Here is a 22265-nt window from a genome sequence, read left to right as displayed (position 1 = left end):
AAGACTCCCAAACATAACCTAATAAAAATTAAAAAAAATGCAATTGATAATTGTATACTAATATATTATATTATGTATTATATTAATATAAATATATAATATATTAATATAAGGTGTCACCACACACGCGTATATATATATATACGGGTGTGTGTGTCCATCTGAGAGAACAACCGACGAATCGCATCTGCATAGGCAACTGAGGTTTCCTGCTTTTTACCGAGAAAGGAAACGAACGCGGCCGCCGAGCCATCCGAGGTCAGGGAATGGAGGACGGTGCTATCTGAGCTGAAAACTAGATTGTGGGGAACTGCCTTTCCAGCCGACACATGCGCGTCAAATCCATCCAAACGCACTGAAAGGAACCACAGAGAGAGAGAGAGAGAGAGAGATTAATCGGCTATGATGGACACCAAAGCAGATGATGACGATGACGAGAGCTTCGGTGAATTCACCTTCGCATCCTTCCCCAATCACGCCTTCTCTTCCGATCAGATCAAACCTCCAAAACGCTCCGACGACGACGACGAATGGGGTGATTTTATGGAAACCCCAACCGGATCTGAGCCCTCCGGTGGCTTCACCAACGCCCAATTGCCTTCGAAACCCTTCGATCCTTTCGGGTTTTTCCCGGATCACTCGGCCGCGCCCTCGCAATCGAAGCCGACACGAACCGAACCGATACCCAAGCCCAAAGGGGCTTTGCCGCTTTCCATATTCGGCGAGGAAGACCAGGAGGAGGAGCAATCCGGCGCGCCTGATCCTCCAGCTGGTGATAAACCTGCCGGAAGTGTTAAAAATGGATCGAATATGTTCATAGGACTTGCGTTTAACGATGTTGTTGCCAATCTGTACAATCAGAGTCAACAGATCAAGGCTGAGAATGGCTTGAATTCATTCAAATGGGTTAGATTCAAGGCAAATATTGATGGTTTGGTATCTACATCAAGTGGGTTGAACTCGGATTTATCTGCTGGAAACAATGGTACTCATAGTTCGCTGATAAAGACTGAAAGCGGGTTAAGTTCCATTGCAGATTTGTTTGCTGGAAATTATACTAGTCAGAGTCCAAAGATTAAGACCGGAATTGGTTTGAGTTTGAATTCTGGTTTTTTTTATGGAAAAGATGATGCTGGGAGTCCGGAAATTAAGACTGTGAATGAATTGAGTTCAAATTCAGATTTGTTTGCAGGAAAAAATCATAGTCAGAGCTCAAAGATTAAGCCTTCAAATGAGTTCGGTTTGAATTGGGATTTATTTGCCGGAAAAAATGATAGTCAGACTCCGAAGATTAAGGCTGTAAATGAGTTGAGTTCAAATTCTGATTTATTTTCTCAAAACAATGATAGTGAAGCGCACGGAATGAAGGCAGAAAGTGGGTTGAACTCCTATTCGGGTCAACTGAATATGAACGCTGATTTATTTTCCGGGAACATTGTTTTTGATGCAGTTACAAATACTTACAGCGAGAGCCCCAGGACTGAAATTTCAAATGGGTTGAATTCAAATATGCATGAATCTACGGCAAATTTCAGGGGAAAGAGTGCAAATTTTGATGGTTTCTTTTCAAACTCAGACCCTTCTGGTGGGAATGTAGATTATGATGGGGACGAGGATGGATGGGAATTTAAGGATGCATATTCAGAACCAGAGGTTGCCTTTAAGAATGATAAGGTAAAGACATTGTACTCAAGGCTTGTTTAAGCTTATACATTGATAGTTGCTTAAAATTTGAACCTGCATTATCCCCAATGTGCATATTAGAACAACTTCTGTCAGTTCAAAATTCTATTGGTGATAGGACTAGAATGAACTCAGGTACAGTTATGAGTTTGTAGATATAATCGTGTTAATTACATCACCTGTGAGTATAGTTTTTTGTTAAGAAAAATAGAACTACTTCAATTAATTATCTGGTTAACATTGCGATGATAAGATTTGTGAATGGATAACTACTGCTGTTGAATGTTTTAAGGTTACCTGTACAAGTACAAGGTGTGTTTCATCGGTTCTGTGTTTTCTTATTTAAAGGTCAACGGAATGGATCACGCAAATTCCAAGGTTACTGGCTTTTCGTCTGGGCTTGGCAATGGTTCAAATGGATCTATTGATTTATTTTCAACCTCAGCTGGGTTTTCAGGTAAACCTCAAGCAGTGGATATTGGTTTTGATTTCAAGCCACAGACATTTGCTCAAACGGGCTACACATCAGATTCACTTTTTAAAAGTGAGGAGAAGAGTGCTAAAAGTGGGTTGATTTCTGATCCTGTTGTTGGGGCTGTTGATTTTGGGGAAAGTTTTGGTGATTTCCATGGTTCATTTACTGGAACCGGATTGAAGGAGGTCAGATACTGCTTTCTTGCCCTTTGCTTTCTTATCTCTAAATGTCTCTGGTATGTGCTTACTGAAACGGTAATATGGTTGCAGGACAATGTGGTTAGTGACTTTCCTCATTCTGAAGTTGAAGAGCTTGCTTCTGATGGTAAAGTGCAGGTAACTCTAAAGTTCCTAAATAACTAAGATTCTGAAATATTCAGCTGTATCTTCATCACCTTGGTTTTTCATAAGTATTAAAGCAGCAAGTGTCCTTGTGCCCCTTCTTGTCCCTCTGGTTTGCTTGTGCATTTAACACCTGCAGGCTGCACCCCTGGCAAACAGTGTGTACTGTTGTATGCTTGAACTTTTGCTGCTTGTATTCAATTTATTCAACCAAAGGGATTGCTTATGTTGTAAAAATTGTAAAGTTAAATGAAGAGAGTGCCTAACCACCTCAACATGGGCTTATGGTCCTTGACATCTCTATCAAAGAACTGAGAGAGAACAATAAAAAACAAAGCCAAGAATCAAATGGTGGAATTAAAAATGTGAAAATCAAGTCATTATTGTTATGTTTTCCCACATCCTACTTCAGGATAAATAGTGTGCTCACATATTGTAATAGAAAATATGTGGCCATTTCCCCCCACCCCCAAACTATATATATATATATATATATATATACATATAACCTCTTGTCACTCCCTTAGTAACTCCTTGCCAATTTTTATCACAGGGAAATGAGACAATATCTAAGAATCATAAAGAAGCCCTGCCTCTGTCCATTTTTGGTGATGAGGAACAAGAACTTGGTGATTCCTTGAAACTCCAGGATGCCTTTACGTTTGAAACCTTGCCCCACCTAAGAAATGGCATTAATAGTCAGGGTTCTGTTATTTCTATCCATGATCTCATATCAAATTTGTACAGTCAAGCTGAGATCCCTCCTGTTGACAAGACAGAAGAACTTGTTGGAAACAGGTTGGACTCCTCTAATGAAGTGCTCAATCCTAGTCCAGTTAACTGTGATGATGATTTTGATGATGCTTCTTGGGAGTTTCAAGACGCACCTTCCCTATCTGGACCTGTAGAGCATACCTCTCTTCGCAGCCCCGAAAAAGTTAATGAAAATCTATTGTACTCTGACGTGCTCAGTACGAATCAAGTGAATCAGGATGATGATTTTGTTGATGCTTCATGGGAATTTAAAGATGCCTCCTCTACAATGAATCATGATGATGACTTTGGTGATGCTTCACAGGAATTTAAAGATGCCTCCTCTCAGACCACAGTTGTAGATCAGGTTTCTCTTCCTGGTGCTATGGATGCGAAGGAAAATTTTTCTACCAAATTAAAGCTGGTTAATTATCTAGACTTCTATTATAAATTAAATGACAGGCTGTCCTTTGTCTGTGGATGCCATCTCAACAGGCTAAAGGTAGGTATACTATTTGAAATCTTTCTATGATTAGTTCACAATTGGTATTAAATTTTGAAATCTGCTTTTTTGTTAGAAAGCTCAAAATACTGCTGCTCTTTCTGGTGAGGATGGAAAAGCTGCAGCAATTGAGGAGGAAATCCAGGTTGGTAATTGATCATCAAGGCTTTGTATTATAAGTTCTTGCTAATTTCTGCTTTGAATCTTTGGAGTCTAATATCCAGTGCTTTCTGGTTGTTTGAAGAGCAATTCTTTTTTTTTTTTGTACCTGTCTCATAATGAATTAGATTAAGGTTTTTTCTTTTTAATTATTTTTTACCATTTTTAATGTAGAACTTTCTGAAATCTGCTCAATTGTGTTCCTTGTTTCTCCATTTCTCACATCCAGAGTTTCTTAAAATATCTTGTGTCATTTATTTTGAGTATTCTGCAGTTGATAGATGTATCTTGAGGAGTATCCACCATCTAATTTTTATGAATGTTAATGCCAAAAATCTTCTGCTGGCATTTTTACTTCAAAGAATTATCTTTCTTGTGAAGTAGAATGAACGTAACCAAGGAAAGATTGCTATATTCTTCAAACTTGCAGTTTAATCATGCAATGTATAAGATAATAAAATAGTTCTGATCGTATTTTTGCTTCAAGAATATGTTTTCTTGTTTAGAGGATTCAAGCTCTGGTTTCCTCAGACTTAGAGACTTCCTTGTTTGGGAACTTTATGCCAGGATGTTTAGCCTACCACTTCAGTAGAAATAAGATTGTTGACTTTGTTGAGTATAAGTTTCATAATTGACCTTGAAAATGGGAATTCCAAAACTTTCAGAACTAGAATTTGATTGGGAGCATGTTTTCAATATTTTTACTTCATTAGGATTTTCAATTTCCTTTGGAGTAGGATTCTGATACTGCTTGTTAGGGATAAATCAAAATAGACATAAATCTATAACACCCACACAACATCAAAATTAAGGGACATACAATTTTTTCGTGGTTCGGCATTGTGTCTACATCGATAGACTAAGGAGGATCAGAAATTCATTATGTGAATAATGCCTTCACGAAAAAGATAAAACTCTCACTCAACCTCAAAACCCCTATACACCCAATCTCACAATCTCTCTTAAGATTTCTGTAATGTTCACAACTCATTACTCTGAATAATCAAATATGGGAGGCTATTTATAGAGCAAGAGTTAGTCAAACATCCTATCCCTGCCATACTTTGAATTGGTTTATTCAATTTTGAATTCAAGGCAACCTCCTTGTTTGACCCTCACAAATAGGGAGCCTCTTGCACTGAGGGTGCCCTTTATTCAAATTATTATTATGCACTTATAAATATAAATTTATGATGCAGAGATGTCATGTGTTTTCTAATATTGAATATATCCATGTGTTATTATTCACTTAGTGCTTGTTTTATCTTTTACAGGAGGCCTGTAAGAAACTTCCTGAAGAGAATATAAGCTCCAAAAACTATTCAGAGGATCAGCTTCCTGTAGATATTAGCCTTGGTGATTTAGTTGAAGTCCTTCATGAACCGAAGTTCCAAATACTGGAATCAGAATATCACTTGTCAAGAAAATTGCAATTAGTATGTATCTTTTTCTTTAACTTTATTGGAATTTTGGAATAACTTGCTAGCCGAAGACCTACGTGCTTCTACAGTTCTACATTTGGATATTCTTTTTATCCAGGGAAAAACTACCAAATACAAAGTATTCCTTTTGATAAATCATGTGCTTTGTGTTTGTGGCTCCTGTTTCAAGTTATGACCATTATGGCATTTAGAAACAAGTTCAAAATGGAATGAGCTGAAAATACTATATAAGGTGAACATGTTCAGGTGATATGTTAATTAAGAGCTTATAGAAGATATAAGGAAAAGATGTACTACAACAAGCACAAGCCTTAATCCCACTAAGTGGGGATATTAGGAATAAGATATATGGAAAACCAAAAGTTTCTCTATGGCTTTAAATCAGGAGTGTGTGTAACTCTATTATTCTCATAATTGGTTCATTTGGTGACTTGTGGATATACCCCTTGACAGAACTTCTATTTTGTTGTTACAGGCGGAGAAAGACTTGAAATCAGCAATTGAACTGCTGATACATACCACATTTATTCTAAATATTCTTACAGTAGGATCAATGGAGGATCAGAGCATTTATGTCTCCACTTGGTTCAAGATGATCTCTGTATGTGCTCAAGAGTTGAAGCATGGCTCATGGATGTGGAAGCAGTTCGTAGATAACAATCTTCAGAGTTGGATACTTTCTGAACCTCGAGGTAGTGCATCTAGTTAACGTTAGTACTTGCCAATAGAACATTGGCTTCAGGACACAACAGCTATAATTTCATGTGTCTACAATTTCAATTTTAACTCAATGGGTATGGTAATCACAGGGAAGCATTTTATCCTTGCTCTTGGAGAGATATACAGAGTAGTTCTAGTTCTTGGAGCCTCAATCAAACTTTACAAGCCATGGGTACTATCAAGTTCTGTAAATTCTAAAAGCATTGATGTTCTCCTGGAAGAGTGTTATACTCTATGGTTGAGTTCAGGACTCGAGGAAGCACTCCTAGGTATATCTGATCCAATTGATTTTGAATATCATAGTACAGTTGAGGCCTTATGGGAGTCAATCAAGTATATTCATGATCTTGATGTGCTTGACCTTGGAAACCATGTATTCAATCAGAAAGCTTCTGTGTGCCAGCTGTCACTTCTAACTTCAGAAGCAGTTCCAGGTGAGCAAATTCCGAACTTTGATGTAAATACTGAAGTATGTTAGCCTGAGAGGGCAAGGCAATAAAAATGATCAATTTCTACTAATGTAAATTGTGGAAATTAATTATGAAAAGTTTACCTCTTCATATTATAATTCTATAAAGTCGGTTGTCTGATTCAGATAGTTAAAACTATTACATCTGATAGAATCATTCCATTCCTCGTGTAACATTAAAAATGCAATGTTGAAATATCAAGATTTGCTACTATATGAAACCTGATCACAAAATTTTATACTGTCCTAAATCTTCTCTTAAAAGTGTAGCGTGTTTACTTTATACTAAATAGAAATAGATTGCAATCGTGTTTAAGAATCTTTTCCTTTATGTTAGGTACCATCTCACAGTCTTTCTTTTATTTTGCCTGTATCAGCAATGAAAATGGTGTTCTGGAATGGGGATCACTATTTTCTTACGCTTGCTAATTTGTGGGGGAATCTCATAAGCTGTAACCCTCCAGAGCTGCCACATTTGCGCATTGGCTCTTGAAAAGTACCAAGGGAAAATTGTTGGGGTGTTTCCTGCTGAAGGGTGCTATTGGATCCCATAGTTTTGTACTCGATGAGGCTTTTGGAATGCCAAATCCTGTTGCAATTTGTTTGTTGTGCTGATTGCAGCAATCTATTACAGTCGGTTGAATCGGCAGAGGCATCTTTGTTGATTATTTTCCTTCCTCTCCTGGCTTCTGTTGTATAAGCTTAGTGTAGTGTTTGAATGAGTTAGTGTTGTATGGCTGTGTTATTTGTTGTGTAATTGTTGAAGCTTGAAAGGTGGAAACTCAAATACTTATCAGGATAGAGCAGAGGAAAGAAAAGAGAAGATGGGTGAAATCAAACAGAGATCCATTCACCTTGAGATAGGAACTTAAACTGCAAAGTGCCAGGGAATGTATCACGAGCCTATAGTGTATTTCTCTCTGCCAGCTTTTCTTCTATGCGTTTGAAACAAAGAATTGGGGTGGATTTTTTCTTTTTATTTTGTTCAGCAGAAGACAAATCCCAAGTGACTTAGACAACACTTTTACTTGGTGAGAGTTAACATACTAGTCATTCAAAATATTTACATATACGTTTGTTACGAGTTATCTATTGTAATGTCATCAACTTCTTGCCCTCAAGCAATCGTTGGGCACAAGATTTATACCTAAGACGTTAAGTGTTAGAGCAAAGGATATCACTCTGTTCATTTGGGTTATCAGAAGCCTCTTCATTAGGCTCTATGAGACGCTTGGAGACTATTTTTCTCTAAAAGGAAGCAAACCCAGTTTGTCCAGTTGTGTCAATACGTGATTTTGGGAGCTTGTATTGCAAGCATGCATTGAGAAGATTAAATCCTAACTAAGGGATAAAGCTGTCTTTCAAGATATATCATCCAGCTTTGGAACTATCTATTGCAAAAGTGGGTTGGCACTTACGTACAGAAGCATATAAATTATAAAATAATGTTCTCGTAATTTGATTTGACTAATTGAAAATATGATCATTAATGCCCTGAAAATAATCAGAAGTCTTCTACCGATCGAATGCCTTGTCCCATTGAGTTGTTGGGTATCCAAAGTAGCAACTTTGAAATCCTTTGCCCAAGCCCAAACCAAGTCAAATCTTCAGGGGTCACAGCAGCAGCATCTCTCTCCTCAGAGTCAACAAGCCAAAGATGCTTCATCGGAGCTACATATATTTTTTGTACACATGAGGCTCCTTCTTCGTCACTACCCTTAAATTTTATTTTTTTTTTTAATTCCTTCTTGCGGGTATTCGTCAAGCTTCTTTCTTCAGATCCCAGATGAGCTGCTTTGACTTGTCTTCAAGGTTCCGAGATCCCTTCCCAACTATTTCTGTAAGAAAAAACATATCCTTACAGAATCTTTATGCCCAAAAACTGTTGCTAGAATGATAGATAACATTAGGATTTTCATACAAGAGACGAACCCAAATTCATTCTCTTAATAGTAAGCTTTTTATGCCAACCCTACCCTGCTGTCTAGTACTAAACCTTGGAAATATATGAAATGAAAAGAAGAAAAAGGAAGAACAGATGCTCTTGCAGCACTGAATGAATCAGTAGAACTAATTGCAGTAGTCTTGCCACTTAAGTCCCCCCAGATGAATGGAATGGCCGCCTGTGATCTCTCAGCTCATGATGCATATATGTAAGTGTGTGTGTGTGTATATATGTGTATATATACAAAATTAAGCTTCTTTCCACTCTCTGCTATGGAATCGGATGGCGGTTACCTGTTGTGTAGAGGATTTGGGGAGGAGGGTACTTGTCTTTTGGTGGCTGCAAACAAGCCTCCGGTATTGATTTCCGGTAGCTTCTCTGTAACCTCTAATTCCGGCGCCGGCGCCGGCTTCTCTTCATCAAGATATCTGGCTCCCAGGACTGATTCTTCTACTGCTGAAATGCTCAGCAAAAGCACCAACATGTAAGCAATTAATTGCCTCTTTGTCTTTGATGCTTGCAGCATCCTCTCCCCACCTCACTGCACCAATCAATCTGTACAATTCAGAGAAGAAGAAGAGATAGAGAGAGAGAGAGAGAGAGAGAGGAGATGTTTATTTATGGGTGGATTTTCAAAGAGGCTAAGTGCATAAGAAGCCTAATAAAAAGGACAAATAACCTAATAAACTTGACAGGTTTTTGTTTGGTTTTTAGAATTATTTTAAAATGTAAATTTTATCAAGACATCTTTCAAACTTTTGAATGCTATATTAATCTCTAAGCCCACAAAGATTAATTCCCAACAGTTGTCACATTAGTCAACAGTCAACAATAATGTTTCGAGCACATGACCAGTAACCTGGGCCATGGTTTTTGCAGGAGTTAGACCACAATAAACATTGCAACATTTAAACAAAAAAACAAAAGAATGTCAATAGATAAAACTGAAACTTCAAAACCAAATTTAAAAAACAAGCAAAAGCTTTTATGATCTCACATCAAAATGATACAACAATAATATTTTTATAATCACCAATCACTCAAATTCTCATGAATGCATTATTATGGGTTATCATTTAGAAAAAGAAAAAGGACATTTGATTTACATTTCATTGGTGTATGGTCAAAATCATCAAGAAAGGAAATATGAAATTGAAACAAGGTGGGCGGCGAGAGGTTGTGGGGGTGGTTGTGAAGCTGTCTCTTGGTCGCCCCTCTTCATGTCACCAGCCATGGTTTAAGGTCTTGCCTTCATCTTCTTATTTCTTCGTTCTGCCCCCACTTGATGTAACACTTCCCTCCCTCCATCCACCTAGCCCTTTGTCACCTTGTCTTATATTATACATGCCCTGCCAAATTCGTGCTTTCCTTTTCAATTCCTTTTCTAGGCCATTTTTATGGTTACAAATTCATTGTGGGTGCACTTACAACTGTCTAATTGATTATCTCGTTCAAATTTTATTACTGTTTATACGATTTGATCTCTGATCATAAAATTAACAAATTTAAATGATGCAAGTTATATAATCCTAACTAATTATAATAAATTTTCCCATCTCACCGAATTTTTTTGATAAAGTAATCTTGAATATAATTTTTTAATTCTTATTTTTTTTAGCAAAAAAAATAATTAATTATATGTTTGATGAGCTTACAGCCAATATGAAAAATAGGTATATAAAATAAACATACAGTAGCATCTGACAGACAATGCAGGGCGGAGGGCTTTATGTCTCCCCAAATCCAAAGTCTCTCATCATTTTCGGGATCTAAGGTTTGACTCCATCTCTTAACTGTTCTTCAACTTTCTCTTTTCGCTTCCAAAAAGTCTCCAGTCTTTCTCATGCTGCCATTTTCTAGGACAAGTACTAGAAAATCAAGTGTCCATATCTCACTTATATTTATGTGTAAGAATCATTCAATATATGTGCACGGTGCGCCTAATATGGAATCACTGATACTACTACTTGTGGTTGAGAACTTGGTGTGTGAAAGAAGGTTAAGTGTGTAATCTATTAATATTACATCAAAGACAAACTTGGTAAAATTTATATAGAGAAGGTGAAGCAAGACCGTGTTCTTTTACTGGTACATCTTATACCAAATCATGCCAGATATATTATAACCTGCAAAGTCAAAAAGGAATATATAATTCCTCTGCTAAATGATCAAGCTGAAAATTAACTAACTGTTAAGCATCATGATCGTCCAGAATAAGTCCAAAAAGAAATGCCTACTAATCATCACATAGTTGGAAATTTGGGGTCTCAATTGGGGGAAAAACAGCCCCACCCCCAGAATATGACTTGGAAGAACCTGTAGAGGTAAAACACCAAAGCCTGTGCGCTGGGTTGCCCAGACAACATTAGAAGCAGTCGCTGAATTCAGTTCTGTCTAGAACCGGTTAACGCTTCCCTTTCAATGATAAAAATAGATGCAGTTTACAGCTATAAATCAATCCATAATAAGAACACATCAAACCTTACTCCTGCTAGATGGGTTGGCTAAAAATATAAAACCAAACACATTAGGTGGCCGTTTCAGCCGTATGGCAATAATTTCAAAAACGTGAGCCTTTCAAGTGAAAGGCAAATCCAACAAGAGCTAAACAAGCTAGTATTGCCATGTAGAGGATTGTCATCTTAAGTTTATATTCCCAAAAAATTAATGAATAGTTAGTTTCAAATGATAGGAGAATACATCTGTGCAAGTTTATAGGGACAAACAACAGGGCAACAAAGCCCTTTTCTGTGTCTACTATAGCAGTTCTTGGCAGAACCAGTGATGCTAGATTATTATTACACGGAGATAGTGAACAGACAAATCTTTAGCACGATAGCCAGAGCTACCTGCAAGAGGAAAATCCCGGTCACTATGAAGAACCATCTTTCACCTGCCGACCTGATGTGGTTTCGGAGATTGAGTGCAACAAAGGTCGCTGACATGAAACCCGCTACTCCAGCAACTACCCATCTAAACAAATCCAAGGGAATGACAGATAAACACTGCAACAAAAAACCAATGGATGTAGAATTTTCAGCAACAAGTACCTATCTCTAAGTCCACAAGAACACATATAATAGGTTATAAGAACCTTCAATCAGAGACACGGGCATGCACTCAACCAATGTGTAAACATTCACCAATGACCATACATTTACATTTTGATCATAACCTTCAATCAGAGACATGGGCACGCACTCAACCAATGTGTAAACATTCACCAATGACTATATGTAATTGAATCAGAGAACTGGTCACTACATTTCAAGCATCATAATCAACTAAGCATTAATCAATCTGAGAAGTAAATTTATTACCCCCCCCCCCCCCCCCCCCCCAAATCCCAAACAAGAAAGAAAGAAACACACACAAAAAAACTACTTTCCACCCCTAACATTTACCACCAATTAGAAAGGGAAAACCTCATGGGGTAGGGTAAGAGCGTGTGTTTTAAGTGCAAAATATCTCTCTCATTTTCAAGGACAACCGATACCAACATAATTTCATATTCTTAAGTGATTCTTTTACTGTACAAAGTAAAGCGGGTTTATAAGCTAAATAAATAGTTATGCATAAAATGAGACAGTAGTGCAAGGAATGATAATGCTTACGCATACTTGTTGGGTACAATACTCAACAAGACATGTTGAGCACATAAAGGTCAAGGTCAAGTGTACAAATATTTACTTCCAAATTTAGAACAGTCTAACATAACACAGGAAAAATCTGCTCATAGATAGGTCACCTAATTGACTGGGACAAATTAATAACACAAGCAAGCTGCAAGCAGAGAAAAGTATACAGGTTGGCTTATATGAATTTAGGTAATAGCATACAAAATAACACCACCCACCAACCTCAATAGGCACGCAAGTTAGACATGTCTAAGAAGCAAAAAGCAAAAGATTAAGAGTGATCAAACTTACCAAAGCAGGAATGAAGATAAACAGAGAGTAACCGTAGAGGCAGAACAGCTGAACAAGGCCAGAGGGAACAGAGAAGTACTTGAGGATTAGATACAAGCAAATAGGAACAACAGTGACGTAACCATAGAACAAACCAGCAGACCAAGTCACCAGGTTTATGTCATAAACCCAGTCTTTTTTCTGAATCTTGTGTGCCACATAAGTGACAAATGTACTGATTGAAGCTGCTACAAAAATTAAGGTTGTACAGATCCAGAATGGTCCATACCTGGCCAGCAAACAAAAATAAGTTTAGATTAACATGTTAGCAATAAAGATGGAAAGGCAAAAATAACAGAATACAACCATGAACATGAAATGGTAGGCTTCACTTTGTATTATGATTACAAAGCCTTAAAGTATGCAGATAACAGAATCCGATTCTCATTGTACTATGATTAAAACTCTCATGTTTTAGAACCTCAATGACAGATCACCACTAGATGGGATGTGAGATCAAGAAAAGAAATTGTCATTTCTGTTTATTAGCACTTGTGAAGACTGAAACAATGGCATTGTCTTAAACCTAAAATTTGTCACTTTTTGCCCAATCAGAACTAAAATAAAGGGTTATCCTAGGTGAAGTTTGAAGTAGGTGCCATTGATGTCACCTAGTTTTAAATGCATGAATGAAATGTACAACTCGTAACATCTACGTGTGGATCCAACTTGCTATTACTATACCAACTTAGATATTATCATAATTGAAAAAACACACCAATTACAGAACTAGTAGAATATGCCATTTAATTTCCATAAGTTCAATCAAGGCAATATACAAAATTCAATTAACCATAAGTTCAGTTGTCAGATTCATGAAGAGGAAATCAAAAAAAAAAATCCAAACAAAAGGAAATCTTCACAATGATTAGTTCAGAAATCTATCTGGTCACATAGAAAATATAATCTTATCCCAGCAATACAACTTACAAATCCGGGTTGTCGGCAGTTTTCTCAGAGAAGCTTCCTTTAAATGGAAAAAGTGAATCCTTTATCCTCTCCAGGACATCTGAGGTATCGATATCAAAGAAAGGCTTGTAATATCCAATTGTTAATGCTTGAAACCAGCTGCTTGGCTGTGGTTCTTCAGAGCCAAATGCCGATTTTGAGAATGTATCTGCAGTAATTTATATATGGATATAAAAATATTAATTTTCTGCTCTTATTTTGTTTTTTTCATCACAAAATATATTGAAAAAGTGGCGGCAAAGTGGTCCCCCCATGCACAAAATGAATCAACAACAACAACAACAATATATCCAGCCTTTATCCCACTATGTGGAGTCGGCTATATGAATTCTAAACTTCTATCTATTTCTATCTTTTGTCATATCTTCATTTAGGTCCATACACTTCATATCAAACTTTAATATCTCTCTCAAAGTCTTCTTGGATCTGCCTTTATCTCTTTTTTTGATTAATTATTTCATGTCATCAACTCTCCTGACAGAAGTGTCTCTTACTCTTTTTCTCACATGATTAAACCATCTTAGTCTAGTCTCTCTCATCTTTTCCTCGATTGGCACTACTCCTACTTTATTACGAATAACCTCATTTCTAATTTTATCTTTTCTTGTATGGTCACACATCTATCTTAGCATCCTCATCTCCGCTAGGCTCATCTTTTGCTCATACTGGTATTTGACTGCCCAACATTCTAAACCATACAACAAAACTGATCTTATAACTGTCCTATAGAATTTTTCTTTCAGTTTTAATGGGATTTTACCATCACATAACACTCTCGATGCATTTCTCCATTTTAGCCAACTTGCCTTAATTCTATGCATGACATCCTCGTAAATTTCTCCATCTTTTTGAATAATTGATCCCAAATATCAAAAATTGTCCTTTTTTTGTATGATTTAGTCTTCCAATTTTATTATAACATTCTCCATTCTTGCATTCTTATTAAATTTACATTCCATATATTATGTTTTCCTTCTACTTAATTTAAATCCCTTAGATTCTAAATTATTTCTCCACAACTCAAGCTTAGTGTTCACTCCCTCTTTTGTTTCAATTAGGCCCATACACTTCATATTATAATTACATTAAAAGGGAAAACAATATCCAAAGATAACCATAGGAATAACAACCCTACACTCTTGTTTGAATTGAAAAAGGAATGCCAATGGGCACTAACAACAGAAATATACATGTAAAGGGGAAAAAATTGGACTTCCAAGAATAAGCGAGTGGAGCTTGTAAATTCTCCAACATTACCGTTCCTAAAAAGGCCTATCCAATGCACAAAAACTCCTACATTGCAAGGGTCGAGAGAAGTTCATTTTTTGTTTGCAGTCTTGCCCTTACTTTACAAAGAGGCTATTTCCACAACTCAAACCCTCTTATGAAGTATCCAATGAAAGAATTTTTTACTTCAAACCACAACTTTTTCTAACAACCATTAAATCGCACTACAAGTTTTAAAAAAAAAAAAAAACTATCACCCTCAACAACACAGTTACTAAAATTCCTAGAGGGGGTTGGAATAGAAATAAATGAATGGAAATGGGTGGAAGGGAGTTCTCCCCATTTGGGAGAAAGAAAAATGATGGAAAGAAAATGGATGGAAAACTTTCCATCTAGTTACTTCTAAAGCCCTTTTTTTTTTTTTTTTGTCTACCCTAAAACGGAAGAGAATTAATGGAAAACTTTTTTTTTTTTTTTTGTATTGACAACATTAATCTCAATAATTTTATGTTCAATTTTTCCTTAACAAAACACTACATTTCCATTAAGAAGGCATTAATTATATTTTACATTACTTTATTTTACTTTCACCCCCTGCTCTCCGATACATGGAGAAAACATTTTACATTCTATTCCACTCTTTTCCATTCGATTCCTATCTCCCACAAAAAGCATAGAAATGAGAGGAAGAGCATAGTTAAACCGTAAAGATATCAAATGGTTGGTACTATTTATAAATGTGTATTGAAGGATATTTTCACATACACATCAAAGGTTCTTTTCCTTTCTTCTAGTTTCATTCAGACCCATTTGTTTCTTAATATACATCCATGCAAATACACCCCAACACACAACTTCCAAACAAGATAGGATATGATAATACATTAATAAATAAAGAATAATTTATATGTGTTATACATATCTGAAAATAACAATATTTATGTCATTATTTTCAATTCACAATTAAAAAAAATAGTCATCCCTAGTGCACAAGGTTCCCCAATTTGCAATTCATTTTTATATGCAACATTGCCCTTGCTTTGCAAAGAGGCTGTTCCCACAAATTGAATAGATGACCTCTCAATCACAAAGGAGCAACCTTACAATTGCTACTAAGGCTCACCCTCTTTCCACACCAAAAAAAAAAAAAGAAAATACTATTTCATCATTTTAATTCCAAATGCAATTTAGAGAACTCTATTAATAGATAAGTCAAAAGTTTGGACAACGTTCTTGAAGTTAAAGAAGGTAAGGAACAAGGACTTGTTGATATAAATCCAAATTGTTTATTAATTCTCAACTGATATCCAACTAATTCTTAATCTATAAATGGTGGTATCTCAAATTGTCATTCTACAAAAATAATGAAATAATAGGCCAAGGAGGATTGTCCAACATTCACTTGAAAGTGTCCATCAAAAGGTCTCCAATACTCGCATGACACCTCAAAATGTTCGTGCATCTAAAGGGATGCTCATGTATGCTAAGATTTTTGTGGATGTTGAGGCCTCTTATGTGTTAGATCCCAGGGATCTAACAGGGGTCTCTCACCAATTGGTAAGAATTTGGGGAAGAATGAGGAGGAAATTTGGCATAAATGTAGGGAGAATTAGAAGGACATAAAGTGAGGGAGGGAAAGATCAAGAGAGATGGAGAGAATTTAGGGAAGAAATTAGAAATATTTCAAATGTATTCATTCATGCCTATGAATTATATTGGATCAATCTTATATACTCTTATATACTAATCCAGATAGCACTGATTTGGTGCCAATAAGGCTGCCAAATATTTAAACCAAGTATAACTGAAGGTTGTTGCCTTCCAGGTATAATTGCAAGCTACTTCTAAGTACAACTCGTTCAACCCAAACTAATAGCAAGTACAAACAAAATGAATACGTCTATTATCTATTACTAATATATCCTTGGAACGTGACAATTCCCCCCTCCATGAGAGAGTTCTTGTCCCCAAGAACTTGCAGCAACTGATCCATTGCTTCAGCCAATCTCGACCTGCACTCCTTCTTTTTCATCCTCTTGTCCTTCCATATATAACAATTGCTTCATGCACCTATGACTTGGGCTAAACTGTTCTCCACTCCAGTAGCACAGTCATGCTTGTCTCCTTTGTTCCATCAAAAGAGACTTGGCTGAATTAGGTTAGTATGATTCCTATGATTTGGATTTCCTTCCAGTTGCGAATTGTTTGCAGGATGAATTTCAGTTTGGAGCTCATGTTTCTTCATTAGGGCCTCCACCATTAGCTCTTGCAGCCTGGCACTCTCGGCTGCTTGTTCAACAATCCTAGGCTGTAACATTTTCACCATAGGCCTCAACTCCTCGCTTAAGCCACTAATAAAACTTGAGACGAAGCATGCCTCAGATAGGTGAGGGTTGTGGTTGAGCATGAGTGATTTCAACTCTTTGAATCTACGTTGATAAGACTGCACCGTACCCTCCTGCTTGAGTTTGTTGAATTCTTCCACTATATCCATCATGTTTTGTTAGCCAAATCTCTCACGCAACTTCTTTGCAAATTCACCCTACGAGCAATTTCCTCTTATCCTCAACCAACCCTGGTACCATGCATCCCCTACATCATTGAAGTAGGCAGCTGCCAATGCTACCCTTAGCCTCTCCGGCACATTATACCAATTGAACATCCTTTCGCACCTCCTCACCTACCACCTTGCATTGATCCCATCAAACATGGGGATCTCTAATTTAGGCATAGGAAAACTAGGCTGATTAGGGACAACCGATATTAAATCCACCCCAGTTTGCAAATATGAGATAGTTGAATTGAATTGTTGCAACTGCGATTCAAAGTTCCTCATCCGAGTTGCATCCGCCATGGATCAGAATTCACAAGGAAGTGAGTTGGATGAGGATGAACTCTGGATTAGGATCGCCTACTGCTTTTAAGAGTCGCCTTATGGTACTACGTCCCAATTCGTGATCAACTACTCTAAATCCGCCTCCTATGTTGATCAACTTTGATATAGTCGGTAGAATTTGCTTGACTCAAGCTGAAAATCATTTGACCCTGCTTCGCCCTTCAATTCCGAGAAAGAATTACCTAAATTTGTGGCCGAGAGTCAACCTCTTGCTTCACCTTCAAGTTCAAACCAAGAATTACAGAAATCGCAGTCGAGACACCTTCTGCTTCACCTTCCAAGTTCGAACCAAGAGGTATTTGCCCGCTTGGTTACGATATGTCCTTGGTTCCTTCAAGATCGGATCGGCAATGTTGCCCGATCGATTTTGTTGAAGCACCTCGAGAGTTTGCCTGTATTGCCAGAAATTCACCTAGCTCTACTTTGGCGTTTGGAAAAGTCGGATCGAAATTATTGTTAAAATTTGAAGGAATAACAGCCGAGAATTAACTAGTTTTGATACCAATTGACAATTTGGTATCAGAGCAGTCAATCATTAACTATGATAATGGACATAACAGAGAAAGGGAGAAGTAACTCTTGGCTCGGAAGTTGCAGTAGGTTTTGACGGAGATTTCAAACATTCTTACAATCAATCAAGGAAAGCGAATTTAGTTCAGCTAACTTCTGACGGTTCACAACTAAATTCTGGAATTTGAACAGCTAATTCACGGTCGCTACGAGGGATTAGTGAAGCTGATCCAGAGACGAATCAGGTGTTGAGATAGATCAAGTCACAAGAAGCAGAGCAATCTCAAAGGCAATTCTAATCTAGCGATCTTGACAGCAAGCCGAGCTAGGCGAATTCTAGCTACGATCTAGATCGACAGTTCCTAGTAGAATTTCGTTGACTCATAGAAGCTAGTTCCGAAGCATATTCTACTTGTTCCATGACCATCAACTTCGCCTACTCCTGATTCAGGTTTGACTGTTGAAAGGCGATGGAAAAAAAAAGTTTGACGATGCAAACAGCCGAATGCGCGAGGAAAAAGGCAGTGTGATATGTGAAGAGATGCAGAATTTTGTAGTGATGTTGTCTCAAATGTATCAGGTCAACATTCCAACCGAATTTTTCTATAAGTCAGGAGGAGATGTTTCAGATAACTACGACCGTAACAGATAATTCTTAGAGGAAACTGTTGAAAGTGAACCTCAGGAGTATTTCGGCAAACAGAAAGAAAAAGATGCTGATGGAATAGCATTGAATCAGGCAAATCCAACGAAAGGACCATCCATCTATGCGGATGTTGGTGCTGGAGTCCTTCCTTAGATTTTGAAGGAACAATCAAATTTGGAATTAAACATTGATTTGTTATATAAGATGATTATAAAGCAGGTCGGAGCTGTGAGTGGTGATGCATGTGACAATGATTCTAGGTTGGATCAAGTCTTTGAAGCTCTACATGCAATCAAAGAAGTTCTGATCGGGCAACCGGTTATAAAGCAGGTCAGGTTGTGAGTGGTGATGTATGTGACAGCGATTCTAGGTTGGATCAAGTCTTTGACGCTCCACCTGCAATCAAAGAAGTTATAATCGGGCAATCCAGATGGAACAGTCTTATATTGGCTATAAGGAAACTATTCATAAGGATGATGAGGTCCTAAGACTAAAGGAAGATAGTATGCTTGTTCAGCATTTTTCTATTGCAGCTGAAAAATTAGTTAGACAATCCTCTGGGTTCAAAACAACCAACATTGAAGATGATGAGATGAGCAAAACATGTGTAAACAAAGATTGTGTTCCATCACTAACATTTCTTGTGGTAATTGGTCGGATGTGTGAATTTCAGAATGATCATCATTTGAAGGCTTTAGGTTTGCAGGTTTCAGTTGCTAACTATGATAGGGAGTGGCTAAATTCATTAAAGGCACTTGATGTGGACATATTGACAAGTTTTGGCACCATACTAGATCCCCAGACCGCGAGTACCAACAATCTTGATTGGGTAGCTATTGCAGACCCAAGGGAAATGGCCTATTACACCTTGGAGGTAGATGTAACCTTGATTGCAATTGTACGAGTTGTGGTAACAACCTGTGGTTTTGTTCCAGTTGATGAGAACATAAGAGCAAAGAGGAATAGGCCTAGATGGAGAAAGAAAGAAGAATAAACTAGGTAGAGAGAGCTGGTATTGGATGAAAAAATAGCAACACAATCATTGTAAGTTCTTGGGGACAAGAACTCTCTCAAGGAGGGGGGAATTGTCAAAACCCCAAGGATCCCCGAGGCTGTACTTGTCATTATAATAGTAGTTAGCTTACATGCATTACTAGGTTGCTGAGAATAGTTATACTTCTCAATTAGATAGGTTGGAACATCCTATAAATAAGCTAAGGTAGTTAGAGAATGTATGTTTGAATTGATAATTGAATTCAATCATTTCCCTCTCATCAATTCTCTCTCAATTTCCCTCTAAACTCTCTCCTGATCCCTTTGATTTCTCTCTAATCTCCCCTTGTTGTTTTGTCTATAATCCTTCCCCATTTCTTGTTGCATTTCCCTCCTTTTCAGTCTAATTCCCCCTAGATTTGTTTTCCCTATCAAAAGCCTAGGTCAACCCTAGGTACATGACATTATGAAAGTCCTAAATCCTTCAGATTTTATTTAGAACATAATGAACTAGTAAAGTTGAAGTTGAACTTTCATAAATGCCAAAATTGAACCGTGCAAAGCTTTGGGAATCTTGAAATTATTGTCCTTCTCCCCCCACCCCCCTAAATAAATAAATAAATAGAGGGGAGTGAATCCACACTAGCAAGTGGATTTAAGTTACAAGCATGGGTAAAAACAGAGGGAAGCCCTCTCCCAAATGACTGATGTTAATTGGCGAGCCTAAAAGAGAGGACCACCATCCTCCAATAACCTCATATTGCACGGATAAGAGATAAAATAGACAGTTAGACACTATGAAAACCACTCCCTCTTTAACAAGGAAGAGTAAGTTGTTATATAAGAAGATTGACAATTTAATTGGAGAAATTAGCAAATGCTTCAACCAAGCCGAAGAGAACCAGAAACATCAACCAAGAACCTTAGCAATTTGAAGCAATGCAATGAAGAGGACATGTTTTTACTTGATTAGTTGGTGGGCAACTACCCTGCCATGGTTGTGACAGTTCACTTTTGTTTCACACCTGGGCTCTTCAGTTGTGAAAGTTCTATAACAGGAAGTGCACACATTGCAGCAGTCTCAATGGAGCATATGAGACTTCTCAGGCTTGTACCTCGTTTCATTGAAATTACTGTGGTAATTGAACTAGCAAACAAACAAATCAGGAAAACTTAATGAATTCATCTGATCTGACAATTCAGATATCCTTGACACCTACCTAGATCTAGCTCAATCTATCTTAATACTGGCACTAGTATTAGGCCCTAGCAATTCTTTGCGAACCAAACCATCCAATTTAAACTTCATAACCATCGTCATCGTGATGTATATAATTGTGGAAGAGATAAACTATGTATCAGCATCTTCAATAACCTCACCCCCAAACTCCCATAAAAACAAAAAACGCACACACATAATTTGAAACCCACAAATCAAACAGCACAAGACTTCTACACTAAAATAAGCACTACTTTCCATGAAAAGGACCTTCTCGTGCTGTGTTTTGTGGTATAAATGAGTAAAGCATATTTATGTATTGTACGCACCATCCGCATCGCGAGGAGGCCCAGAGCCACCAACGATCTTCCCCTGCGGCCCTGTAGGCGGAAAGGTCTGGAGATTCGAATCTGCATAAATAGCACAGAAATTTTGTCTCAAAAATAAACCAGAAAATTGTTGTCAACAACAGATCCTGATAGTTGGAATTACCGCTGAATTTAACGGCGATGTGACCTGCTGAATCCGAAACCGCCTGCGAAATTACGAAGAAGATGAGCGCATAAAATGTAAGATCTGGAAGGTAATCAACAAAGAATGAAAGAGAACAATCAGAGCAGGAATTACAGGAACAGATCCGGAGACTTTTTGACTGTCGATCGCCGTATAATTGCCGGACATCATCTTTCGTCAACCTCGGTTGATTATTTCTGGTGAGGATGAAGGTGGACACCGGAGCCCAACGCACGAGGAATTTCTCTCTTTCCCCTCTCTCTCTCAGTCAATCTCTATTTTGCCGGTTCTTCGCCTTCGGGTCGGTGATACATCTATTCTATCCTTGGCTCTGTTTGGAACTTGGCCAAACGATTCACAATACACAAAGGTTTAATTACACTTTCTACCCTTAAATTTGCACTCATTTTCACTTATCCCCGAACTACAACTTTTTGTTATGCCCGTCCCGCCCTTTTGTTAACCAATATTAACTACTGCTTTCCTTAAATGACCTTTTTCTTACAAATTTTAGGGTAAATTATGTATTTTCTCACTTTACTAAACTACAAGTATTCTTCATATTATAAAAATTACACTATCATCAATGAATATACGTAATTTATAAAATTTTAAGGTATCTTATGTGACATGAGTGGTTTTTGATAGTGGAAAGAGTATTATTTTTAAGAATTTTATTAACAAGAATAATATTTTCAATTTTGGTATACCACATATTGCTTTTGTGAAAATGTAATTCCTACTGTTGTGATATGAATACAATAATAAATTTGTAAAATGAAAACGTCGTCTTTAAATCGCCTGAGCCATTGATGCGATTATCACATACGTGTAA

General features: G+C 37.3%; 2 protein-coding genes across 2 annotated transcripts; one reads left to right on the top strand and one right to left on the bottom strand.

Moving 5' to 3' along the window:
- The first annotated feature begins 151 nt into the window (after positions 1 to 151).
- Positions 152 to 7647, top strand: LOC127801934 (uncharacterized). Its single transcript, XM_052337474.1, has 9 exons — positions 152 to 1674; positions 2032 to 2343; positions 2428 to 2493; positions 3053 to 3754; positions 3831 to 3899; positions 5188 to 5349; positions 5831 to 6047; positions 6165 to 6509; positions 6922 to 7647. The coding sequence occupies exons 1-9, from the start codon at positions 403 to 405 to the stop codon at positions 7035 to 7037; spliced, it is 3261 nt and encodes a 1086-aa protein (XP_052193434.1). The 5' UTR covers positions 152 to 402; the 3' UTR covers positions 7038 to 7647.
- A 3469-nt stretch (positions 7648 to 11116) lies between these two features.
- Positions 11117 to 21747, bottom strand: LOC127802785 (uncharacterized). Its single transcript, XM_052338806.1, has 6 exons — positions 21545 to 21747; positions 21410 to 21452; positions 21247 to 21327; positions 13388 to 13574; positions 12419 to 12686; positions 11117 to 11494 (listed from the first exon to the last, which is right to left on the bottom strand). The coding sequence occupies exons 1-6, from the start codon at positions 21599 to 21601 to the stop codon at positions 11288 to 11290; spliced, it is 843 nt and encodes a 280-aa protein (XP_052194766.1). The 5' UTR covers positions 21602 to 21747; the 3' UTR covers positions 11117 to 11287.
- Positions 21748 to 22265: the final 518 nt, after the last annotated feature.

This window comes from Diospyros lotus, chromosome 5, assembly GCF_014633365.1.
Source record: "Diospyros lotus cultivar Yz01 chromosome 5, ASM1463336v1, whole genome shotgun sequence".
Taxonomy (NCBI): domain Eukaryota; kingdom Viridiplantae; phylum Streptophyta; class Magnoliopsida; order Ericales; family Ebenaceae; genus Diospyros; species Diospyros lotus.
Note: the sequence above shows the minus strand (reverse complement) of the source record. Positions and strands in the feature narration are given on the sequence as shown.